Source organism: Diadema setosum, chromosome 19 (assembly GCF_964275005.1).
Source record: "Diadema setosum chromosome 19, eeDiaSeto1, whole genome shotgun sequence".
Lineage (NCBI taxonomy): Eukaryota > Metazoa > Echinodermata > Echinoidea > Diadematoida > Diadematidae > Diadema > Diadema setosum.
In genome coordinates, this window is record NC_092703.1 from 13834149 (window position 1) to 13857946 (window position 23798).

At 39.0% G+C, this 23798-nt stretch overlaps 1 protein-coding gene across 1 annotated transcript in view; it reads left to right on the plus strand.

The window, feature by feature from the left end:
- The window catches only part of LOC140242688 (uncharacterized), an 86685-nt gene that overhangs the window by 15571 nt on the left and 47316 nt on the right, over positions 1-23798 (plus strand). The window contains exons 2-5 of the mRNA XM_072322449.1: positions 5069-5223; positions 7610-7768; positions 11988-12089; positions 14911-15024. Of these exons, the coding sequence (XP_072178550.1) occupies positions 5069-5223; positions 7610-7768; positions 11988-12089; positions 14911-15024 (530 nt within the window). The remainder of the gene's footprint in view (positions 1-5068; positions 5224-7609; positions 7769-11987; positions 12090-14910; positions 15025-23798) is intronic.

The following is a 23798-nucleotide window of genomic DNA, read 5'->3' on the forward strand; positions in this document are numbered from 1 at the left end:
ATTAGTTGATGTACATTGTAATATTTTAGTACACAGTCACATGCCTACTGTACATTATGTAGGTCGTTAAAAGTGTATTGGCTGATAATCATATGTTGCATTTTAATGAGGGTTAGGGCGATGAACATTTTTTTATTAAAAGCGATGATGATAATCTTTGTTGACATAGTTAATGAAAAAGCATAAATATAAAGGATGTTCTATGTAATGCTATTCCACTGGCAAAATTTCTGCTGTGTATTCTAAGTTTATCTTCTTCTCACTCCCTTGTCGATATTCTCAAATATTCTTTGACATTTGCTTCTCGCAACTCTTCTTCCTTTTGGTGATTGTAAGAAATAAATGTTCATTCTTGTCCCCTCAAAGCTTCCATCACCCTCGGTTATCCTCAGTACAAAGTCTTCCTGCATGATTACCGTTCATATAGTAACTCTCTCTACTTGCCCTAGCATCTCCCATTTGGCCCGCCCACCCTTTCTTGTGAATTCCCCAAATGACTCCGCGTTTAGGCAGTGTTTAATACTCCTCTGCAGTTTTCCAGTAGATCCCACCGATATGTGGTGACCTTGTTTATTCTCGATCTGTTTTATGTCAAATCAGCTTCTTTTACTATGTGTTTGCTCCCCACGCAGTGAGTGTTGTAGGCTAAGTTTTTTAAATCTTGTACAAGAAGCACTTCTGGGAAGGCATACATGTACAGTTTGTAGATGAAACAGCACCCATGAAATTTCCTAAAGAATGAAAAAATGAAAAACAGCATTTTCACTTGTGATGATGTCAAATGTCTCTGTAGTTTCCGATAAATAAAAGTGCAATTATGCCCCCATTTGTAAGTTTACCTTAATGAATAGAGTTGAATAAAGAGAATAGAAGTTTCATCAAACGTGATATGAAATGAGTAGGTTACAGACTTTCAAAATGTCCTCCATGTGTTTTATACTAGTTATTTTTTGTTTCCCATGACACTTTTCTTTGCTACGTTAAATGTCACAGGATTTGTTATTTCCTGTGCTTTTCTTCACATTCATCGGCGGGTATTAGCACCTGTAGCATAGCATGACTGTAACACTGGCTACTTTCTGTGCTAACTGCTGTCAGTGTCTGCAAGTAGAAAGAAATGAACACACATTACACACAATGCTGGAAAAACAAGAAATATTCTTGGCATTAAATTTTCGCAGATTGGAGCCAGTGGCCTCTCACTATCTTTACATCTTCGGAAGATAGGTTTGATATTAAGGCAGTATAAGTTTGGCATCATAGTCTTCTTTCATCCTCTGCCAAATTCCCTACCCCCCCCCCCCAAAAAAAAAAAAATATATATATATATACAGTATATATGAAGATATATGATACTTCAACAATTTTCTTTATTTGATCTTGCTCTGTTGATCAAAGTTAACTGAAAGCACAACGGGGTATCTCACTTCAGATACTTTATCTGTGAGCAGTCCTGTGTATGTCAGATATAGATATTTCAATCACGTCTGGAAGGTGACCTTTCGTTGTGGATGTGAGATAAAAATCCTATCTTGTGGAGTCCTGCCAAGGTGTGCATGCTGTGGGGTGCACTGTCGCTTTTTACCAGAGAGGCATGGCTGATTGTCGATCTAAGGAAGACTAGGACCTACTTCACAATAGTATCTGTAATCAGGAATTGCAGTCAGCTACAGAACAGCTACAAATAACATGCTCGCTGCAGATGGGATCATTTCATGAAGCTGCTGCTGTGGTAACTGCTATTGTGACATTTGCCGTGGCATGATGTCCAGGTGTTGTAGCGTGGCAGTGCAGAGCATCCATGGGATTATGCTCTGCAGGATTGGCTGTGCTTGCTCAGGCAGGTTATCAACTTTACTGTGCCATCTGTCCTTCAGATGACTGAATTTCTTGTATAGATTGAACATACAGTCAAACTCGGATACCTCGAATTCGTCGGGACTGAAGAAAATAGTTCGACGTACGCGAATTTCGAGGTACGCGTACGTCGAATTTTCTTCGACTTATCCGATGTTTATCGATGTTCGACGTTTATTGATGTTCAACATGGTGTCTGTTATAGTGCCTACTGATTGTTTGCATGCTTGTCAATTTGAATTGAATCAACTTTTATATGAATGAATTGAGTGAAAATCGGAAATGAGATCAAAATTTCAGAAATAAAGATTTTGGTGGCCCGATCGCGCCACCAAAAAAAAAGAAAAAAGTCGGATGTTTGCCTTTACTTTTGAAAATGAACAGCAGTAACAATCGGCTACGTAAGATGCTAAAATAAATGTCAGAGTTTTGCGTTTATTTGTGGAAATGAATGACGGTAATATTCGACTCGGTATGATACTAAAATAAATGTCGGATGTTTGCTCATACTTTTGGAAATGAATAACGATAAGACTCAGCTCCGTATGGTGCTAAAACTGTTAGATATTTGATTTTGCGTTCGGAAATGAATAAGGATAACATTCGGCTCCGGAAAACGCTGAAATAAATGTCGAATTTTTGCTATGACGTTCGGAAATGAAAAACAATAACATTCAACTCCGTACGATGGTTAAATAAATGTCGGATGTTTCCTTTTACTTTCGAAAGTAAATAGCAATAGCATTCGGCTCCGGAAGATGCTAAAATAGATGTCAGATGATCGTTTTTATGTTCGGAAGAAAATAGCAGTAATATTCTGCTCCATCATGTCCAAATGATGCTAAAATAAGTGTCTCATGTTTGCTTTTAAATTTCGAAATGAATAACAGTAACATTCAGCTGCGTTTGATGGTAAAATCAATGTTTGATGTTTGCTTTGACGTTCGGAAAAGAGTAACAATAATATTCAACTCCTGACAATGATGAAATAAATGCTGGATGTTTGCTTTTATGTTCGAAAGTAAATTGCAATAACATTTTAGTTCCGGAAGATGCTAAAATAAATGTCGAATGTTTGCTTTGATGTTCTGAAGTGAATAACAATAATATTCAACTCCGTACGCTGATAAAATAAATGCCGGATGTGTGCTTTTACGTTCGAAAGTAAATGTCAATAGCATTCAGCTCCGGAAGATGCTAAAATACATGTCGAATGATTGCTTTTACGTTTGGCATGTTTGGAAGTGAACAGCAGTAACATTCTGCCCCATACGATGATAAAAAAAAAAATATTGGATATTTGCTACGGTACATTTCAAAATAAATATCAGTAACATTCAGCTATACGTTTCATGGTCCAAAATGTCTGATGTCTGCCTTGACGTTAAAAAAATGAAAAACAGTAACATTCGGCTCCGTGCGATGATGAAATAATTGTCAGATGATTCATTTCACTTTTGGAAGTGGACAGTGCCCAGTAACATTCGGCTCCGTTCGATAATGAAATAAATGTCGGATGTTTGAAATGAATAACGGTAATATTCTGCTCCGTACGATGCAAAAATAAATAACAGATTGTTGCTTTAACATTTGGAAATGATTAATGGTATTAATCCGCTCAGTTAGATGCTAAAACAAATAGCGGATGTTTGCTTTCACGTTTGGAAATGGATTAGGAAAGTATTCAGCTCCGTAAGATCTAAAATGAATGTCGGTTGTTTGCTTTTACATTTAAAAATGAATAACGGTAACTTTCGGCTTTTTACAATGCTAAAACAAATGTCGGATGCTAACAAATGTCGGATGCTAACAAATGTCAGCAAATGCTCCCATTTTCTCATTTCAAACGTAAGTTTAGACCTCAATATATGGGCATCAACTTTTATAATAATAGCTACGCCTACATGTATTTGTCAAATCTTTAAACACAGAGTAAGATGATTGAATTTTCTATTCATTTGTTTTAGACATGGACATCTGTATCACTTCAATAATGTTTAATATTAATTTGTCTATGTTTAGTAGGACCGATTTAGTTTTTCTAATGTTTTTCCTGATTTTTTTTTTTTTTTTTTGTCACCAGATTTTACTTTCGACCACCAGAAAATAAAAATCAGTGATATTGGTGGCCCGATAAAACTTAGTGCGGAGCCCTGTGAATTCTATTCTTCATTGTGATCGGCCTACACTTCCAGATTTTCATAATCGCATTGCTGGGAAAAAAAAAAAGTTTCAGTGCTTGCGTTCTCGGGGAAGTAAACTTCGTGAAAGGCAAAAAAAAAAAATAGTTTAAAAAAAGGCACTACGAGGGAGATTGATGTTTTGACAGTGGAGCGTGATTAATGGCAAAGATATAACTGTCAACGTAAGCAGGTGCGCCCCGACGGTTGAGAAATCTACGCGCACGGTATGACTGTCTCGATCAAAAGTCAAAACACAGTGGTTAAAGAAAAGCAAATGATGGGGCAGCGCGTAGTGCTATCGTAAAGCACTCCATTGGCACGGGTGCTATGTGCATACCATGTACGTGTGTTGGTAGGTGTTGGGGATTTTCCTTGTCAGCTGTGTATCAGGTATTTCTTCTTGGGCGCGCGATTGTTCTGGTCTCAGAATATTTACAATCGAGTGTGAAAACATTTGTGACATGTCTTCGCTGTACACGCGCGCTTAATCGGAGATGCTGAGTGATGTTTACAATTTCGATTCGAGCAACATGCTGGGAAAAACAATAAGTTAATTAAGATCGGGACATTAGATTTCCCTTCGAGGTAACCGAACTTCGAGTTATCTTTTTTCGAGCTACGCGAATTTTAATACACGGAAACTCCATAGGAACAATCGGGACTTTCATTTTGCCCCCGAGGTAAGTGATATTCGGCTTATCCGACGTCGAGGTATCCGAGTTTGACTGTATATTTTCACGAATGAAGAGGTCACAGACATTTTGGTGAGATGTTGTTTTTGCAATTTTGACACCGAGGCTAATATTGTAAGTGCACTGATGACTGTCTTCTGTTCGCTATATTTTCGCATATTATTAGATTTGCAGCCCTACAGTGCCTTGCGAAATTCACAGAAATTACACCCTTGCAAAAACAACAGCTTTTACCATACCAGCACTAATATCAGCACTCTTACACTCTGAGTTAAAGAGCCTAACTGATTAAGTTTATTGCATTTTCTTTGTGTCATGTTATCTCTCCTATTGCAGAGAACATGGTTATCGTGGACCTAGCAGGGCGGGGCCTGAAGAAACTGGAGTCACTGCCCTCGTCAGAAACTCACAGCACCTGCACCACGCTCATTCTGGATCATAATGGATTATCACGCATAGATAACCTACAGGAATTCAAGAATCTACAGCAGGTACAGCTACACACCTACACACACACACACACACGCACACCCACACACACACACACACACACACTGTCTCGTTCTATGTCTTTTCATCCTTTCTGTATTTTGAAGAAAACCCTGCATCCTTCCTCATAATGCAAGTTTTCCTCCCAAAACCATGCTCTTTACATTCAATTTCTATTCAGAAAACTTGTTTGTTGGAAGTCTGTATATTATATTTGTTTTGCTTATCATGTACTACATGCTGTTCTCCCTTGCTCTGATGTAGTTTCAATCACAACTATAATCTATCAAAAGAATTATTGCTGTGACTTATCTATCCACTTTATTATCCCAGTATTTTCTTCAGCCATCTTTGGCACTGTTTAACACAATACCAACATGAGTCAGCTTTACTTCAGTATTGCTACATGAAGCAAAAATGTGGTGATCACATATATATAATATTTTTTTTGTTTTTTGTTTTTGGCAAAATAGGTCAATTCCAGAGCCCTATTTCATAAAAGATGTTTGATAGCAACTCTTGCTGGAACAGCAGCGTCCAATAGCAACAGCCAGTCAGGAAACTAGATTTTTGTCATTACCATGACAACTGCCTTTCCAGCAAGAGTTGCTATATAATCGTATCAACTTTTTATGAAATGGCGCCCAGGTCACTGAACTTTAATTGGCTAGAAATGTTTGTTTTCCATCACTAATCTCGGCTGAGAATATCAATCAGTTAATGGTGGCAAGAAAGAAAGATTAAATGCAATTATCTCTAAATAGAAATATACACTGTAATTCGGTATTAAGCGAGAGTGAACTTGTTTGGGAAGTAGTTCATTCAGAAGAGAGTTAAAGGTCATCCCAAGGTTAAACGCTACAAACTTCATTTTCTTTTGAATGAAGGGCTTTTCCTGTGACACTATGTAATGATTGAGCTGGAAGGCAGATGCATCCCACTCAACAGTTGGCAGCTGACTTGCTCCAGTTTCCTTGACCAGTCTTGGGGGTGGGGGATAAGAACCAGCTGCAGTGCTTAAAATGGGTGTGGCTCAGCTTACAGATGATAGATATGATGATAGATATGAAGTCAAGGGTTGTTAAAGTGGTGCCTGCTATACGTACATGCTGTGAGGTGCCGATATGAGACTAATTGTGAGTTTCAAGTTATTACTTAAAGGTTTGATTATATCAGGGGTCTTGCGGTCATGGAAAACCTCGAAAAGTCATGGAATTTTGAAAATATGTTTCCAGGCCTGGAAAAGTCATTGAAAATGTAGAATTAGAGATATGTCGTGGAAAATCATTAATTTTTATTTTTATTTTTTTGCCTTGTAGTGATTTTTTTTTTTCAATGTAAATTTGTTTTGAAGGAAAACATTTCTTCTCATAAAGTCGGACCAACTCGTCCACTACAGTGTTGGGATTATATACACACTGATGCTTACATGGACACTTGTCATAGAATTTATTTTTGTAAAAGGTGCAGGAACCCTTTATTACCAGTATCTATTGATCTGTTTAGAATGTCACAATGATACTTAGTAACTTTGATATTATTCCATTTCGTTATGATGGTTTTGCATGCCCACTTGCCTTGGCATAATAGATGCATGCTGAGAAAAAGCTTTCAACATATATTGTATCTTGCTTCTTTGGCATGACCAACAATAACTAGAAAGAAATAAACCTCTCAAAAATTATTGTAATAATTGGAGTGATAAAATTTTAATCCAGTGTCAAAAAAACCATGTAATTCACTCTGTAAAATAAGTTTGTTTTGACTGAAGATAACCAGTGCTAGTGTGAAGCAGTTTATGTGTAGAAGTCATAATCTTATTCTTGGCTGCTTGCTCATTTCTTTCACAGATATATTTAGCCTGTAATGAATGATACATTCATCTGTACCCACCATCCAGAGGAATGTTTGCATCTTGTATATTAAAGTACCATACTACTTACCAGTATCATAAAATGGCAGAACTTCCTCGTTCGTGATGAATGTCTCTCAATGCAGAAAGAAAACAGTGTCTGACATTGTCATTCAGATTCATTGCCCATTACACCGATGATCCTTGATGATAACAATGATTTGATAATATGATTCATTTATTGTGTGCAACTTTGGTAGTTAGATTACTGCAATATACAAAGAAACATAAATATCGCTGAAATGTTCACATTATCATTTACTGGTAACCATTGACACCTGAGCAGTTTCTGTGTATTGCTAATACACCAGTCGTGTTCCTTGGTTACAGGTATTTATCCTAAGAAAAGTTTGTACCTAATATCCAGACTTTTGTACCTTGGCCAGGACTGCAAAATACTGCCAATGATCTACATACAAGTGTATGTGTGAATTGAATTTTTTTTTTTTGTGTGTGTGTGTCTTTGATTTTACCAGCTGTCTGTTGGCCACAATCGGCTCGTGCGCATGAACGGTGTGTCGCGGCTGCCAACGATCAGAGTGCTGAACCTCCCCAACAACAGCATCCAGACCATCGAAGGGCTGAGGGAACTCCCCCACCTGGAGTGGCTCAACCTCTCTGGGAACAGTATCAAGGTCTGTTAGGTTTTAACATGGGCATTTTTAAGATTCCAAGTGCTGTAAAACAAGAAATGTTCACATGCATGTTAATTTCCTGAATTTCACAAGAGCCAAGATTTCCGAAATTGAAATGCATGAGAAATTTCTCGTCTACACTGTATGCATTGAATGTCAGTGTCACTTTGCAAAAATTTCATGCCATGAAAAAGAATATCTGCTCCAATTCGTGAACTTTTCATGCCACAAACATTTCTTGCTCTATTATCTCTGTTTGAAGCCTCTTTGATAGCAAGTGTAAACACATTTATGTTTTTCTTTTAATCTTCAGAAATCTACTCTCACAGTGTGGGAAGATTGAATGTGAAGTGTGTCCTGTGTAATTTCCTTCTCTGTAATAATACATTGTAGAATGACCCCCGTGTATTCATAAATGAGTTGGTCATGTGTAGTATAATTGGTAATAATCATAATTCTTCAGCACATCCTTCCTACCTGTGGTAATGTCTCAATCTATTTGAAATAGGAGAATAGAGAAAGTGTAGAAAGTATGAACCTTGTAGCATACTTTTTCTTGAGTGAAACCTTGATGTATTTATACTTTAATAGTGATTGCACATTTATTCTGAGCTATTTCATGTCAAGTATTACATCACCCACTATTCTTTGATTAGCACTTGATTGTTGTCTTGCAATAGAAACTGTGCATGTTCAGTTTACTGTATTTGAAATGACATGGATAAAGAATTACTATAGCTCTTACAAGAAAAAAAAAAAAAAACCACTGTGGTGCAGATTGCTTAAGGCGTGCATTAACCTTCAAGACAATCCTTGGCTAATCTCACGAGTTTAACAAAAATTGGAGAGATCGCCAGCGAGAGGGGGCAGGGGAGGAGTGATTTACACGCGATAGCGTCGTGGCCCTGTGTGTGCGCGGAACACATGAATGGTTGACGAGCGAGCCCTGGTTGATCCGCGTTATCAGCCAGACACAGCCCACTGAGAAGCTGAGTGACGTGCTCTTCCTGCCTGCCGTAGCCTCTGCTTCAGGGGGGAGATACCCTAAGCATCACCCTCTAGGAAGGCACAAAAAGAGCTGGGGGGGGGGGGGGTGGGGGAGGGGGAAGGGGGGTTGGTAAAGAGACGGAGGTAAGAGAGCTGGGGATCTTGAGTGGAAGGTCACTTAACAGAAAAAGGAAATTGCGCAAATAACGACGACTATGGGGTGAATTTACCATTCGGGCACACATGGTGCCTGCTGAAATGGTAGATTAAAGCAGTCACAACCAGGGGGATGGGAGCGAGGCACGGCTAGACTTCATTCAATCAACGCATCGTCTCCACTTGTGAGATGCGCATCAAGTGTGTCACCTTATATTGTATCACAGGTCTCCCCCTCTTCGCTCTTCCTCCCACCGTCCATCTGTCTGGTGCTAATGTTCTCTGACTGACTCAAGCAGTGTACACTGTCTTGTCCAAGTGATTCTTGGTGCTTTTCCTAGAGCTGAGCTACATGGTTGTTAGAGTCTTTTTTTCTGTGCTCTCCTATTCCTCAAACCTTCTGAACCAACATTCTGCCTGGATTTTAATGACATTACAAAATGTTATTCTCTGCCATCACTTGAATTTTCTCACCTTCATCTACCTGCAGTACAATTACTCTTTGATACTTGTCAGCATACACTTGTACGTTATGGAGCTTTTGTGAGCTGATGGATGTGAAAAGCAATTGGAAAAGAATCGGGCTGTGTTTCAAATAGTCACAGTTACATTCAAATATGTATGTGCCATCATTTTAAGCTGCATGTACATGCATTGCTGCAGCTGTTATGATAATGTAGTTTAATTCTCACGAGAGACATACAACATGTACATTGTAGGCCTGTATAGATGACTTCAAATTTTGAATCTAAGACACTGTATATTCCAAAGCTCATTCCCAGTCACAGTAACTTGGTAAACTAAAAGAACACTCAGAAAGAGCAGACCTCTGCCAAGCAGCCATGATCAAAATATCGCCATTTTGTAGGCAATATTTTCAACATAGACATACTAGTCCAGGGACATCTACGCATCAATACATGTGGTGAAAATTTGATCACCCATTATTGACTTTAAACTGGGAGATTAAGCTTATCTTATGTCCTTTATGACCTCTAACATGTGACATCATGACCCCAAATTTAGATATTTCTTCCGTACTTCATTATGAAAGCACCCTGAAAATTTGGTGAAAATCTGATCATCTGTTCTTGAGTTATTGGGAGATTTAAGCTTATTGTATGTCCTTTAGGCCCCCTATGACCTTTGAACTTTGACTTCATGACCCCAAAATGTAAACGTTTGTTTCTTCTTTAATTGTCAACACACCCTGCAAGTTTGGTCAAAATTCATTCATATGTTGTCAAGTTATTTTGTACTTAAATAGACAGACAGACAGAAAAATAGACAGAGAGACAGACGGACAGACAAAAGAGATGGTACTGAAAACATAACATGGCTGTAGGTTTCCCCAACTGGCAGAGGTAACAACAGTAGTCAAATCATACAATGAGGCTCTCAGAGGTATCCCGGAGGGGGTAGACAAGTGAAATCTTTTGGCTGTGTATCAAACAGAGTCTTTTTCACAGTTGACAGTTGCCAGTAGTGATGCTCTTAGGAAGTGTGTGATGCACACAAGATGTCCCGAAGAGGACTTTACTTCTGTGCAGATGTTGTAAGTAATAGTGATTTCTCTGCACAATGGCATTGCGTAACGGAAACCTTGAGACAGGGTTTGGCATTGAAGTGGGAATGGGGGAAATGATTCTGGTTGCAGGAAGGGAAGGTGAGACGAGGGTTTTCATTACTGAGCTACATTTATAATGTTCAGTGGCAAGTGCCATACATCTGGGCCCCATTTCATAAAAAAAGTTGATATGATAGCAACTCTTGCCGGAATGGCAGTTGTCATGGTAACAACAAAAATCCAGCTTTATGATTGGCCATTGCTACGGAAAGTTGCTAATATTCCAACAAGAGTTGCCATCCTAACATCTTTTATGAGACGGAACCTGATGCCAAGGGGTGCTTTTGAAAACTGTCACAATCTAAGGGTTGTGATAGGCAAAGAGGTTTGTTTCATGTATTATGGATATATCATAGCAGATAAATGTTATAGGTATTAGTAGGAGAGCAATTAGACAGTCAAATGGACTGTTTAATTGATTGGTCGATACAGGTGTACACTGATTCTATCTTACAATTATCTAAATGCATCCTTCTGTAAATAGATGGCTGCAGTTTAACTAAAGAATAAAAGCGTGGACACAGTGGTACCTTTTTAGTAATTAAATCTATAGACAAGAAAGGACGGGGGAGGGGTATGGAGAGGAACTGTTTTGTGTTAGAGATCAGAGACAACTAGGAGATAAATGCCTCAGGAAAAGGACACTTGACTTCTTCTTGAAGACAAAGGGTAAACTTATGAATGAAGTGGTTAGAGTGGGGGCGAGACAATTAATGAGGGTGGGAGACATTTTCTTGTAAGGCATTTTGGTGCCATTCGTGCTTATATCATTGAAGGGAGAGGAAATCCAGCCCAGCAGGGGTGAGGCATTTTGGGAAGGATGTAACCCCCCTCCATGAGCCACAACAACAGCTTCTCTTCAGATTGTTTTGCATGGGGGAGAGTGCGAGGGGCGAGGGCAGTGCATGCATTGCAACAGCTTTGGAGCGAGAATTGAGGCGGACGACAGCGAATTTGCAGGCGAGGAGCCGGGGGGCATTTTGACATGTGACCTCAGCGCACTGAGGCAACATTTGCACCCGAGAATTGTAGAGATGGTGGGGTGGGGTGGGATTGGGAAGAGGTGCAGTGTTTCAGCGGCGGAAGAGGATCCGCCGGCAATTTGCCGAGACCCACTGACAGCCTTGATCCGCTGCAGCTGGGTGAACGGAAGCAGCTCTCAGAGCGCCGCAACCAAGAAAAAATTTGCGAGAAACGAGCGGTGACCTCTTTAAAATGTGGAATGATTTCCAGAATCAAAATTATTGCTCAGAAAAGCACATTTTGCTACCTTGTGTTTATGACATTCAGACTAATGGTGGATTCTACCACACCAGTCCTACCCCGGGCCACTTCCCATATGGTATATACATGTATTTACATATTTGTGGAAAATGATACGTACACGCAATACAGAAACTGGCATCCATTGTACGTGTGTTATGCTGTACTTTTCTATCTCCCTCACAGAGTATTGACCACCTGAGTTCCAATGTGAAACTACGACACCTTGACCTGTCAGACAACAGTGTGTCATCCATCACAGATATCTCCATGCTGACCACTCTCAAGGTAGGGGTCACATCAGGGATATTAACCCTTCTGTTGCTATGGCACAAAAACCCATAGCATTGTGCACACTGCAGATGGTCCCTGGCACATAGAGGGTTCATGGGTACCTATATGATTCATCTCTTTGAGGGGGCTTTTCAAAGGCACAGAAAAATAGAGGGATAAAAAACAATAACAACAAGAAAAACACTCAAAACTCATGTAGAAATGTAACCTCTGAACCAAAATACATATATGATTTTGAATTTAACGATTCAAAAGACCTTATATCTTTAAACGTATTTGTATGGTGTTGAGTTCCATGAATATTGGACCTGTACGCAGCAATGTGGAATATTTCATTTGCCACCGAATATTTGGTTGTACTGCATATATGGTAGTCACAAATTGCTTTCATATGAAGAAATTTCACTTTTGGTGAAGTTGATTTGGTGTGTTGCTGTGTTGGGGTTTTTTTTCATTTATTTCTGAATTATGGTAATAGAAATGTGTTTTAAAATTGTATTGAAGTTGATGCTTTGCTGCAACTCTGTGCAGTTACTACCTACGCTGAAGGGGCATTGAATTGATAAAAAACTCATGAAGCTGTAAATCAAATACCGGTGTGTGCTGCTCTCACAAGAGTTGTTTCTACTTAACAGTTTTGCGGTAAGATATGATTCAAGGTAATACATTTGTACATATCCAGAAAACATTTTGTGGCCCCTTGAATAGAGGACTGTCCAAATCATGTTTTTGCCCTTCCATGCAAATGCCTCTGAGACACAATACACCTTATCCAACAAAGATTGGACGACGCTGTAACAAATGAAATTGGGGAATTACAGATCTCTGTGGGGAAAGCCAAATCTGCTGACACTTTGTCGTTTCCGAGAAGCGCGCGTCGAGCCAGACATTACAAAGCATTTAGCGCGGAAGTTTGATGGCACATGACACCCATCTCGTGTAATCTGGGCCTGAATTGACAATGTGTCAGATGGGACATTTCTATTGGTTGTCCTTGGTGAGTAAGTGGTAAAGTCATAGTTGATGATGTCAGCCTACTAGACTACGAACACCAAGGCATTGTGGTGTGCTGATAGGGGGAGAGGCGGGGGAAGGGGGAGGGGACTTTGGTGTGCCATCCATGGTATTATGCATTGTTTTGTGCTATAATACTGCCCAGCTGTGCAGAGGTTGGCAACATGGCCCGTCAAGGGAGATTTGCGCACAAAATCTCCATGCAAATAAAATTGCATTATTCGTGAGTCATTGTTCTCTTCAACCCCTTCCCAACTGGAATTTTTTTTTCTTGTTTTTGTTTTGTTTTGTTTGCTTTATGTATTTTTAAAAATTTCTTTTCAGTTTTTACTGTCTCTTGACATAGGAAAAGTAGTCAGTTTGAACCTCGTGTGTACATGTACAGTGTACCCCAAATCCCAGTCATAGAACGTTGCCCTTGGATGGTAAACACAATGTAGACACATCGAGACAGACAAAAAGTTTGTGACTACAGAGGATTGGGAGAGTTTTACCCCAAACATGCTTTGCCATAAAAATGATAGCTATTTATCCTCAATACCCTGAAGCATTCAACTTTACATGGAAAGTGGTAGTATGTATGGTGATCATAAATTCCATAATAACATGATGATGGCCATACCGGAGTATCCGGTAAGTCAGCATTGTCACACAGCTCTTGGTGGGAGCTCTCCTTTCAAATCTTTGTCTGATTTGCAGTGTATCAAGGTTTTACCAGATAAACTGCTTTATGTTGTCAAACTTTAAATGTAAAATATGAAATCATTTCCACTTTCATAATTTCACACAGAGTAGAAGACTGATTTGTAGTGTATTTTGTTTCAGCTGATAAACTGTGAGATGTTGTTCTTGAAACTTAAATTCAGGATTTTATCATTTCCATCTACATAACTTTACACAGATTAGAAGACACAGTAATATAGATGTACATGTCACACAGTATATAGCTCTGTCACTGATTTTACACAAATTTCAATACTTTGATTACCATATCATAAATCTTTGCTTAGATGTACATGTCACACAGTATGTAGCTCTGTCACTGAATTTACACAAATTTCAATGCTTTGATTACCATATCATAAATCTTTGCTGAACGTCATTACAATACGTACATGCTATGCTCTTCATCATCTTCAGAAGTTGAAGACAAGGCATCTTGTCTGAAATATCCTAAACCAAAGCTTGTACCTGTCACCCCTCTCTTCTCAGAATAAGTGCAGCCTAGTATCAATAAAAGCATCTAGTATAAGTTTGTTATAGTGACATGCAAGTGAATTCATATCCAGGCACCAAATTACTTGATCCTCATAATGGCCACTTCTTCCAAATTTTCAAACACACAAGTGTATTTTGTGATCTTAATTAGTTTTCTGGTTCATTTCCCAACAACTATACATGTATTTCTGCAGACGCACTTGGTTTTGAGAAGATCCTTCAGAGGCATTTGCTTCATTAAATGCCTTTGCATGTCTTTTACCCACATTGTTTTTGTTCCACCCCTAATTTGATGTTATGTTTTATGTTTTTTTTAGTACCTGTATGATTGTTGTATTACAGCTCTTTGTAACTAAGATGTAATGTGCATTTGGTATAGTAGATGAAAACAATTTAAGTACAGAAGTGAGTATCGATAGTTAGTCAGAAGAATGATTTGCGTAGGGATATATATTTTGTTGTTGTTGTTGTTTGACAGTCAGTAGTGCATGTTCCCTAGAAATATACTGATGTATATCAAAGTTGCATGGTTAAACTGGGTTGTATGTTGTCATTTTTTTCCTCCTTCTCATCTCATTTTCAGACACTTCTGCTACATGGGAATATCTTGACAACGCTCCGCAGTGTGCCAAGCTGTTTCCCGAAGTCACTAGAGATTTTCTCTCTCGCCGAGAACGAGATATCGGATCTTTCTGAGGTTTGACCCCAGTTCTGTTCTTTTTCCATACATGCCTATTGGATTACGACTTTTAATAAGTGCCCCTCCTCCCCTTCCCCATTCTTCACCTCTCGTCTATATTTCATCTCTTAGTACTGTTTTACTGCTATCCTCTTCAATTAATTTGCTCCTGTGAAACACATACAAACATATGAATGGCTGTTGGGGCGACAAAGCACTATAACAAATCGGATTCCCTCTCCTTTGACATGTTGTGGTGGCCTCATTTTGGGAGTAAGACAGCTATTTTCAAAGATTTGGACAGGACATCACCTGACTAATTATCTGATGGTTAATCCCCCCCAAAAAAAGTGATTTTCACCAAAGTTTTAGATACATGCTTTTGTCACCCCATGAACAGTGTGTGCACGCGTCCATCCCTCACAGAAAGATATCACGAGATACGTTTCATTTCCTGAAATTGGCTATTTTTCAGTTGTGTGTGTGTGTGTACACATATGTACAGTCAAACCTGTCAATAGCGACGATTCAAAGGAGACGATAAAAGCGGCTGTTGTGAACAGGTTGCCTCTATAGACAAGTTAACTAATAAACATTTCGTGTATATCACATATGTACAATTGTATGTTTGTACAATTTACATGTGTCATCTTTGCATTGAACAATGCCATTATTACTTGAGCTAGTGCACACTAACCTGCATACAGCCAGCAAGCAAGCTTTTCATGAGCTCATTATTAGGCATGGCGGATGAATGCAGCAGTGACAATCACTGAACTGTTTGTCATGTGTGACTAACATGCCTGCAAATCAGAAAAACATGCTGAATTATATAAACTCGGCTTTGGGTCTGTGGCCACTAGATATACAACAGGTTAATATCTACCATGGGAAACAAAATTAGTGGCCACTGGCTGCATTTCACAGGTGGCCGCTGTACACAGGGTCTTTAACATGGCTTTTCTGTCTGGGGAATTTTTCAGTGGGCGCTATAGACAGGTGGCTGCTATAGACAGGTGGCCACTAAGGCAGGTTTGACTGTTTGTGTTTGTGTGTGTGTATTTGTGTGCAATGTTTTCATTGATCATTGTGTTTGTGTGATCTTTTTTTCCTATCATCATCTTTCCCTTCTTTTTGACTGGCAATTTAACATCAAACACTTTTTTTGCATACCACTAATTTCTATGATATATTATTAAACACTACTGTACATGATGTTTTGCCTTTCCCAAACTCTCCTCAAACTCAAAACAAGTGATGTGTAAAACACGGCAACAGAACTCACGGTCAGATTACGCATAGGAAAGAGTTGAGAGGGGAACATGCCATGAACAAGGTCCCACAGAAGAGGTAGCAAGCAATCACGGTTCCATGCAGAATGCAATGACGTCGCGACCTTGTGTCTAGAATAGATTCCTGCATTGCTGTGATGTGAAGTACTATTAGGAGGAATGGAAGGGGCAGATCTATAATTAGCATTTGGAAAACAACAAAAACAAGAATAAAACAACCATGTGTTCCTGACATGGATTTTTTTCCCCCCCTGAAACCTTCGTAGTACCAACATCAGCAACTCGTGCTTGTCATGTGTGGGGGAGGCGTAAGGGGGGACGGTGTTGGGAGGGGACTTTTAAAAAAAAAATCTGACTCAAGGTGAATGTGTACTCAAACTACATGCGTGTGTGTTCTAGGTGGAAGGATTTTATGACATGTATCATGTCCCCCAACATATACAATCATGTTAACCCGTTCCTTCCGCAATTCTTTGAGAACCTTCAACGCCCCTTAATAAGATTATTTTGCCCATTGACAAAGAACGGATAAGTTGGTATTCTGCTTGTGTGAAAGCAGTCGAGCAGTATGTGTATTCCCCTTTCCACCGTCAACTGAATATGCCATTGAACAATACAAAATATCAGTCAGACGTGGGATATGAAAAGAGCATGCGCTGGGCTCGCAAATTCCTTTGTTATCACAGTTAAGGCATCCGAATGGGCCAGCGAAGGTCACAATCTAGTGAGCTCGTCGTCAATTGCTACGTATTCATCTTCATACAAGTTTTCCGGCAAAAGAAACACTATTTAGTTGGAAAAGATAAGTTATGCAGAAATACATACGAGATGCTATAATTCTGAGACAGAAAGATAATAGGTATTGATAGCAGAAATTCTAATTTTTCTAGTAAAATAATTTCTAAACTCGGTATGATACTAAACAAAAACAAACTTTTCTAAGCCACGAGTGCAGATATTCTAGTGTCCATTTGGAAATCAGGTCCTGTGTACAAGTTGACACTACGGAAATATATGGTATTGCAGGGCTGCACACTGGCGCCGGTCCGACGGTCAAAGACCGGTAAAAGTCACTGTCGGACCGGTAACTTTTCAGGAAATCCACAAGTTACCGGTCCGACATGACCAGTAAAAAAAAAAAAAAAAAAAAAAACATTGGTGGGGTCAGTAGAAAGAAAAAGAGCAGCCCCGATCAGGGAGAAACAGAATGCAAGATATCGCACTGTTCAACAAGTTTTACTCAAGTTTTCGTTTATGTCTACCGGTGCAATTTGTACAGTAAACGGGATTAGTTTTGAGCACTAGCAGTCGACCAGTTATCGGAGTCGCGCTAGCTTGCGCATTTGGCGCTGCTCACGCACTGCATGCAATGCAATACATGCAAAGCATGTATACAGTGTAACTGCTTTTCGATTGCTTGCGATCGGCGGTCATGCCAGACAAGAAGCATTGATAGAAGCGCACGCATTTCTGGGTCATTTTACTCATGATTTTTAACGCAAGATCGATCCGATCCCGGCTTCGCTGCAGCGTGGCAGTTATGTTAGAACTAATATACTAGTGTCGATTTTTAGAAAAAGTAAAAACACATTCGATATTCAGCGATACAGTAAATGGATCTGATTGCGTTTATTTTTATTTTACACAGTCATTTCACAAATGAATATTTTCATTCGCTCAGAATGGTCTCATAATGAAGACAGGCGCAAAAAAGGATCACGAAATCGGCCCTTCCGTGAACTTTTTAAGAACGCATGCACAAAATGTGAAGAGATAATACTAGGGAGAAAAAAAAAATAATGAAATCATGGCAGTCCCGCTTACATTATTTGAGGTAGAAATCGTCCCAAAAAGGATCATGAATTCGACCGGCCGCGTCGTATCTTTCAAAAGCTTATGATGTACGAAATGCAAGAGATTATAGAGGAGGAAAAAAAAATAAAGGAAACAGTTTGGTGAGTGCATCATAAAAGATTACAGCCGAATAACAATTCATGAAATCAACGCAATCCCGTTGAAATTTGAGGAAATAATAGGCGCAAAAAGGATCTTGAATTCAGTCCTGCATGCCATGTTGTTCATCAAAAACGCATGCACAAATGCGACGAGATTGTGGGGAGAAAAATAAAAAAACACATTTTTACCCTTCTGGTGCGTGCATTACAAAAGATTACATCCGAAGTAATTCATGAAATCGCCACAATCCCGCTGATATTTGCAGGTAGAAAAAGGCGCAAAAAGGATCGTGAATGTGAACGCATGTACGAAATGGGAAAAGATTAGCGGGAGAAAAATAAAGGACACATTTTCACCCCTTTTGGCGTTTGCATCATATAGATTACAGCCGAATAGTAATTCATGAAAATTTGGCAATCCCGTTGGAATTTGAGTAAACAATAATAGGCGCAAAAAGATTATCGAATTCGGCCCTGCATGCAATGTATAATTTTGAAAACGCATGCACAAATGCGAAGAAATTATCGGGAGAAAAATAAAGAAAGTATTTTCAACCCTTCTGGTGAATGTATCACAAAAGATAACAGCCGAAATAATTAATGACATATCGCAATCCCGCTGATATTTGATGTAGAAATACATATGTAGGCGCTTCATTCGGCCGTGACGTATAGGCATGTACGCAATGCGAAGTGATTATTGGGTGAAAAATACAGGACACATTTTCAACCCCTTTTGGCCCGTGCATCATAAAGATTAGAGCCGAATAATAATTCATAAAATCATCGCGATCCCGTTGAAGTTTGAGGAAACGATAGGCGCAAAAGAATCATGATTTTTGGCCGTGTCGTGTATCTTTTAAGAACGCATTTACGAAATGCAAAGAGTTTATCGGGAAAAAATAAAGGACACATTTTCAACCCATTTTGGCGCGTGTAGAAGATTGCATCCGAAGTTATACATGTAATCATCGCAATCCTGCTGATATTTGAGGTAGAAATAGGCGTAAAAAGGATCGTGAATTCGGCCGTGTCGTATACCTTTCAAGAACGCATGTACGGAATGCGAAGAGATTATGGTGAGAAAAATAAAGAACGCATTTTCAACCATTCTATTAGTTGGTGCGCGCATCACAAAAGATTACATCTGAAGTAATTCATGAAATTGCCACAATTCGGTTGATATTCAATGTAGAAATAGGCGATAAAAGGATCGTGAATTCGGCCGTGTCGTATACGCAAGTACGAAATGCGAAGAGATTATTGGGAGAAAAAAAAAGGACACATTTTCAACCCCTTTTGGCCCGTGCATCATAAAGATTACAGCCGAATAATAATTCATGAAATCATCGCAATCCCGTTGAAGTTTGAGGAAACAATAGGTGCAAAAAGAATCATGATTTTTGGCCGTGTCGTATATCTTTTAAGAACGCATTTACGAAATGCGAAGAGTTTATCCGGGAAAAATAAAGGACACATTTTCAACCCATTTTGGCGCGTTATCATAAAAGATTACAGCCGAAGTTATTCATAAAATCATCGCAATCCCGCTGATATTTGAGGTAGAAATAGGCGCAAAAAGGATCGTGAATTCCGCCGTGTCGTATTCCTTTCAAGAACGCATGTACGGAATGCGAAGAGATTATGGGGAGAAAAATAAAGATCGCATTTTCAACCATTCTAGCCGGTGCGTGCATCACAAAAAGTTACATCCGAAGTAATTCATGAAATCGCCACAATTCCGCTGATATTTGAGGTAGAAATAGGCGCAAAAAGTATCATGAATTCGGCTGTGTGGAACATCTTTAAGAACGCACTTACGAAATTCGAAGAGTTTATCGGGAAAAAGTAAAGGACACATTTTCAACCCATTTTGGCGCGTGCATCATAAAAGATTACAGCCGAAGTAATTTATGAAATCGTCACAATCCCGCTGATTATTTGAGGTAGAAATAGGCGCAAAAAGTATCATGAATTCGGCCATGTGGTGCATCAAAGAACGCACTTACGACATTCGAAGAGTTTATCGGGAAAAAATAAAGGACACATTTTCAACCTCTTTTGCCGCTTGCATCAGAAAATATTACAGCCGAAGTAATTTATGAAATCGTCACAGTCCCGCTAATATTTGAGGTGGAAATAGGCGCAAAAAGTATCATGAATTCGGCCATGTGGTGCATCTTTTTAAGAACCCACTTACGAAATTCGAAGAGTTTATCGGGAAAAAATAAAGGACACATCTTCAACCCATTTTGGCCCGTTATCATAAAATATTACAGCCGAAGTTATTTATGAAATCGTCACAATCCCGCTGATTATTATGAGGTAGAAATAGGCGCAAAAAGTATCATGAATTCGGCCATGTGGTGCATCTTTTTAAGAACGCACTTACGAAATTCGAAGAGTTTATCGGGAAAAAATAAAGGACACATTTTCAACCTCTTTTGGCGCTTGCATCAGAAAATATTACAGCCGAAGTAATTTATGAAATCGTCACAATCCCGCTAATATTTGAGGTGGAAATAGGCGCAAAAAGTATCATGAATTCGGCCATGTGGTGCATCTTTTTAAGAACGCACTTACGAAATTCGAACAGTTCATCGGGAAAAAATGAAGGACACATTTTCAACCCATTTTGGCGCGTTATCATAAAAGATTACAGCCGAAGTAATTTATGAAATCGTCACAATCCCGCTAATATTTGAGGTGGAAATGGGCGCAAAAAGGATTGCAAATTCGGCCCTGCATGTCGTGTGCCTTTCAAGAACGCATGCACAAATGCGAATAGATTATCGGGCGAAAAATAAAGAACTTCTTGGAGCGCGTACATCAGAAAATTTCACAGCTAAAATAATTCATTAAATCGTCGCAATCCAACTGACCACCAAGAGCAGGTTACGCAGCAAGTTCGTGCGCCGATGTTTAGAAAAAGTCACAAACGCATTTGATATAATCTAATTTTGTTCATTATCATTTTACACTGTAATTCACAAACAAACATTCTAGTTTTCCTATCTTTTTTTTTTTATTTCTTGTGCAATAGATAATGCAAGTTAGAAAAAAAAAATTAATCTGTAAAATGTACATGGGTGGGGGGGGGGGGGTACGTCCATAAAAAACAAGAAAATAAGTTTATTTTTTAGGTTGTCGTTGTTGACCGGTAAATTTTCTGTTCAGACCGGTAAAAAAAGTTAAAACGGGGCATTTACCGGTCCGACAGAGACAATGTATGTGTATAGATGTGTTTTTACCCTACAATGTGTGTATTTCCCTCCCATGCTTTCTCTTTTGGTCACAAGTCTCTCTGTCTTTTTCTCACACTCTCTTTTTCTCTTTTTCTTTCTTTTATACCTTTCTCTTTTGTGATCATATATCCCTTTATCAAATCTCTGTATCATTTACATCGTGTGTACTATTAGGGCCCCAAGTCCCATGGATATATCTGTCTGATTTCTGTACCAGACCTTGGTCTGCAATTATACCAAGCCAATTTTAGATCTAAAGATAAAGTTAGAAGAAGTTTATGTATGCAGCTGACCACAACCAATTTCTAGCACAACTGTTTGTTGCATATTTCAACCAAAGTCTTAACTGTCTTCTATTAACAGCCATCCCATGCTACTCTTTTTTAAAGTGACAAAATGAGTTGAAGTGCCAGGAGCTATTCCTGTATTTAAACTTTTATGAAGTAATGAGAGTTTTGAAGCATGGCTATCTTAGAGTACATGTGTACAAATGGTTTACTGATTTAAACTCATCCTGTTTACAGATGAAAAAAAAAAAAATCATCTGTATGGTACAATGTAGCCAACATACGGTAAGTAGGGTTCAACCATGGCTCTCTAGTACATGCTATAGCTGTACATCAATAAGGCTAATGTGGAATGTGCCTTAGTGCAAAACTTGCTTTGTTACACAGTGAAATGAAAAGTTGAGTTTACACTTGTAGTTTTGAGTCATTGTGTGTCATAATTGTTTATAGTGCTGTGACTAACTGTGCTTACGTTGGTGCACATAATTACCTTTGATGTGGTGATATGTTCAACCAAGCTGCACTACAGAGTTATTGGCAGGGTGTGAGACACGCCTGTGATGTACATAGTAGCCTCTTTCTCTGTTATATCACAGTGATTGGTATGCTTCATGTGCTAATTATGAAATAGTTTATTCTTTTGTCTAGGCATGTAGAAAGAGAGTGAGTCAGTCAGTCAGACAGACACGAAAGAGAGAAAACGGGGGACTCAGAGACAAGAAAAGAGACAAAGAAAAATAGAGAGAGAGGGAGAGAGAGAGAGAGAGAGATAAGGAAAGAATGATCAAGAGAGATGGAGAAATGGACAAACAGACAAAACAAAAGAGAGGGAGAGAGACAGACAGAGAAATGGACAGGCAAAGAGAAAAAAAGAGAAGAATAAAGAAAGAGACAGACAGACAGACAGAAAAAAAAAACCAAAAAGAAGAAAAGAAGTGACAGACCGACAGAGAAATGGACAGACAGAGACAAAAAGAAAAAGAGGAGAGAGATGGAAAGACAAGGAGATGGACAGGCAAAAAGAAAAAAAGAATGACAGAAAGAGACTAGATAGAGAGGGACAGGTGGATCGATGGAAAGAGGAAGAATGAAATGAAGATGGAAAGACAGATGAACATAGAAACGGACAAGCAGAGAGACGGAGAAAAAGAGAGGGCAAGGGAGAGAGCCGCAGACTCGTGAAAGCCCGGCTGACGGCAAAGAGTGTCACGCAGAAATACGAGCTGCCTGTGACTCAGAAGTTTAGACTTTGGGGCAGCGTAGACTGCCTGTGGATTTGAAGAAAAGAGTGAAAAACAAAACTGTGAATCCGAAAATGAATGCAGATGTCTGAAACTGGATCTGATTTACTTATTTATTTATTTTTTTTTATTTTTTTTTTTTTTTGCATGCGTTCCTGATCTGCCATGTAGTTGGAGAAATGAAGTCAAGCTTCAGAGCAGATTGCTGTGACCCTATTCTATGAAGATTATGATAGATTTTGATTTTGTATTATATATTATGTTCTTCAAAAGAAGAGAGTACATGAGAAGAGTAAATGTGTACAGGGCACCATTTTATAAAAGTTGTCAGCCCTGACAAGTTGTCAGTCTCTGACAATTTCAGTAAAATCCTTGGCTTTGATCGGCTGAGAAGTTCTGGTCAGTAACTGTTTAATACTATAATGGTGATTGTCAGAGACTGACAACTTTCAGGAAACGGTGCCGTGATTTTGTCATCATTTCCAAACTTGATGGGATGTTAGGGATGATTATATTTACCCCAAACTTTGAGTGGTCAAGTCATTACTGTGAATAACAGTAAAATCCCATTTGCCTTGTAAATGCAGAAGGAGATGAGTTCTCTAGACAGCTACATCTTCCCTTTGTGAACTTAATACCAACTGAAGAAATAAGTGCCAGATGTCACAGTTGGGGTTTTGTGGCATCACTAATGAAATCTGTGACATGTACCAGTATATTTACGTGTCTGTCAAAGGACTGATCATCACAAATGGATGATTTTGTTTGCATA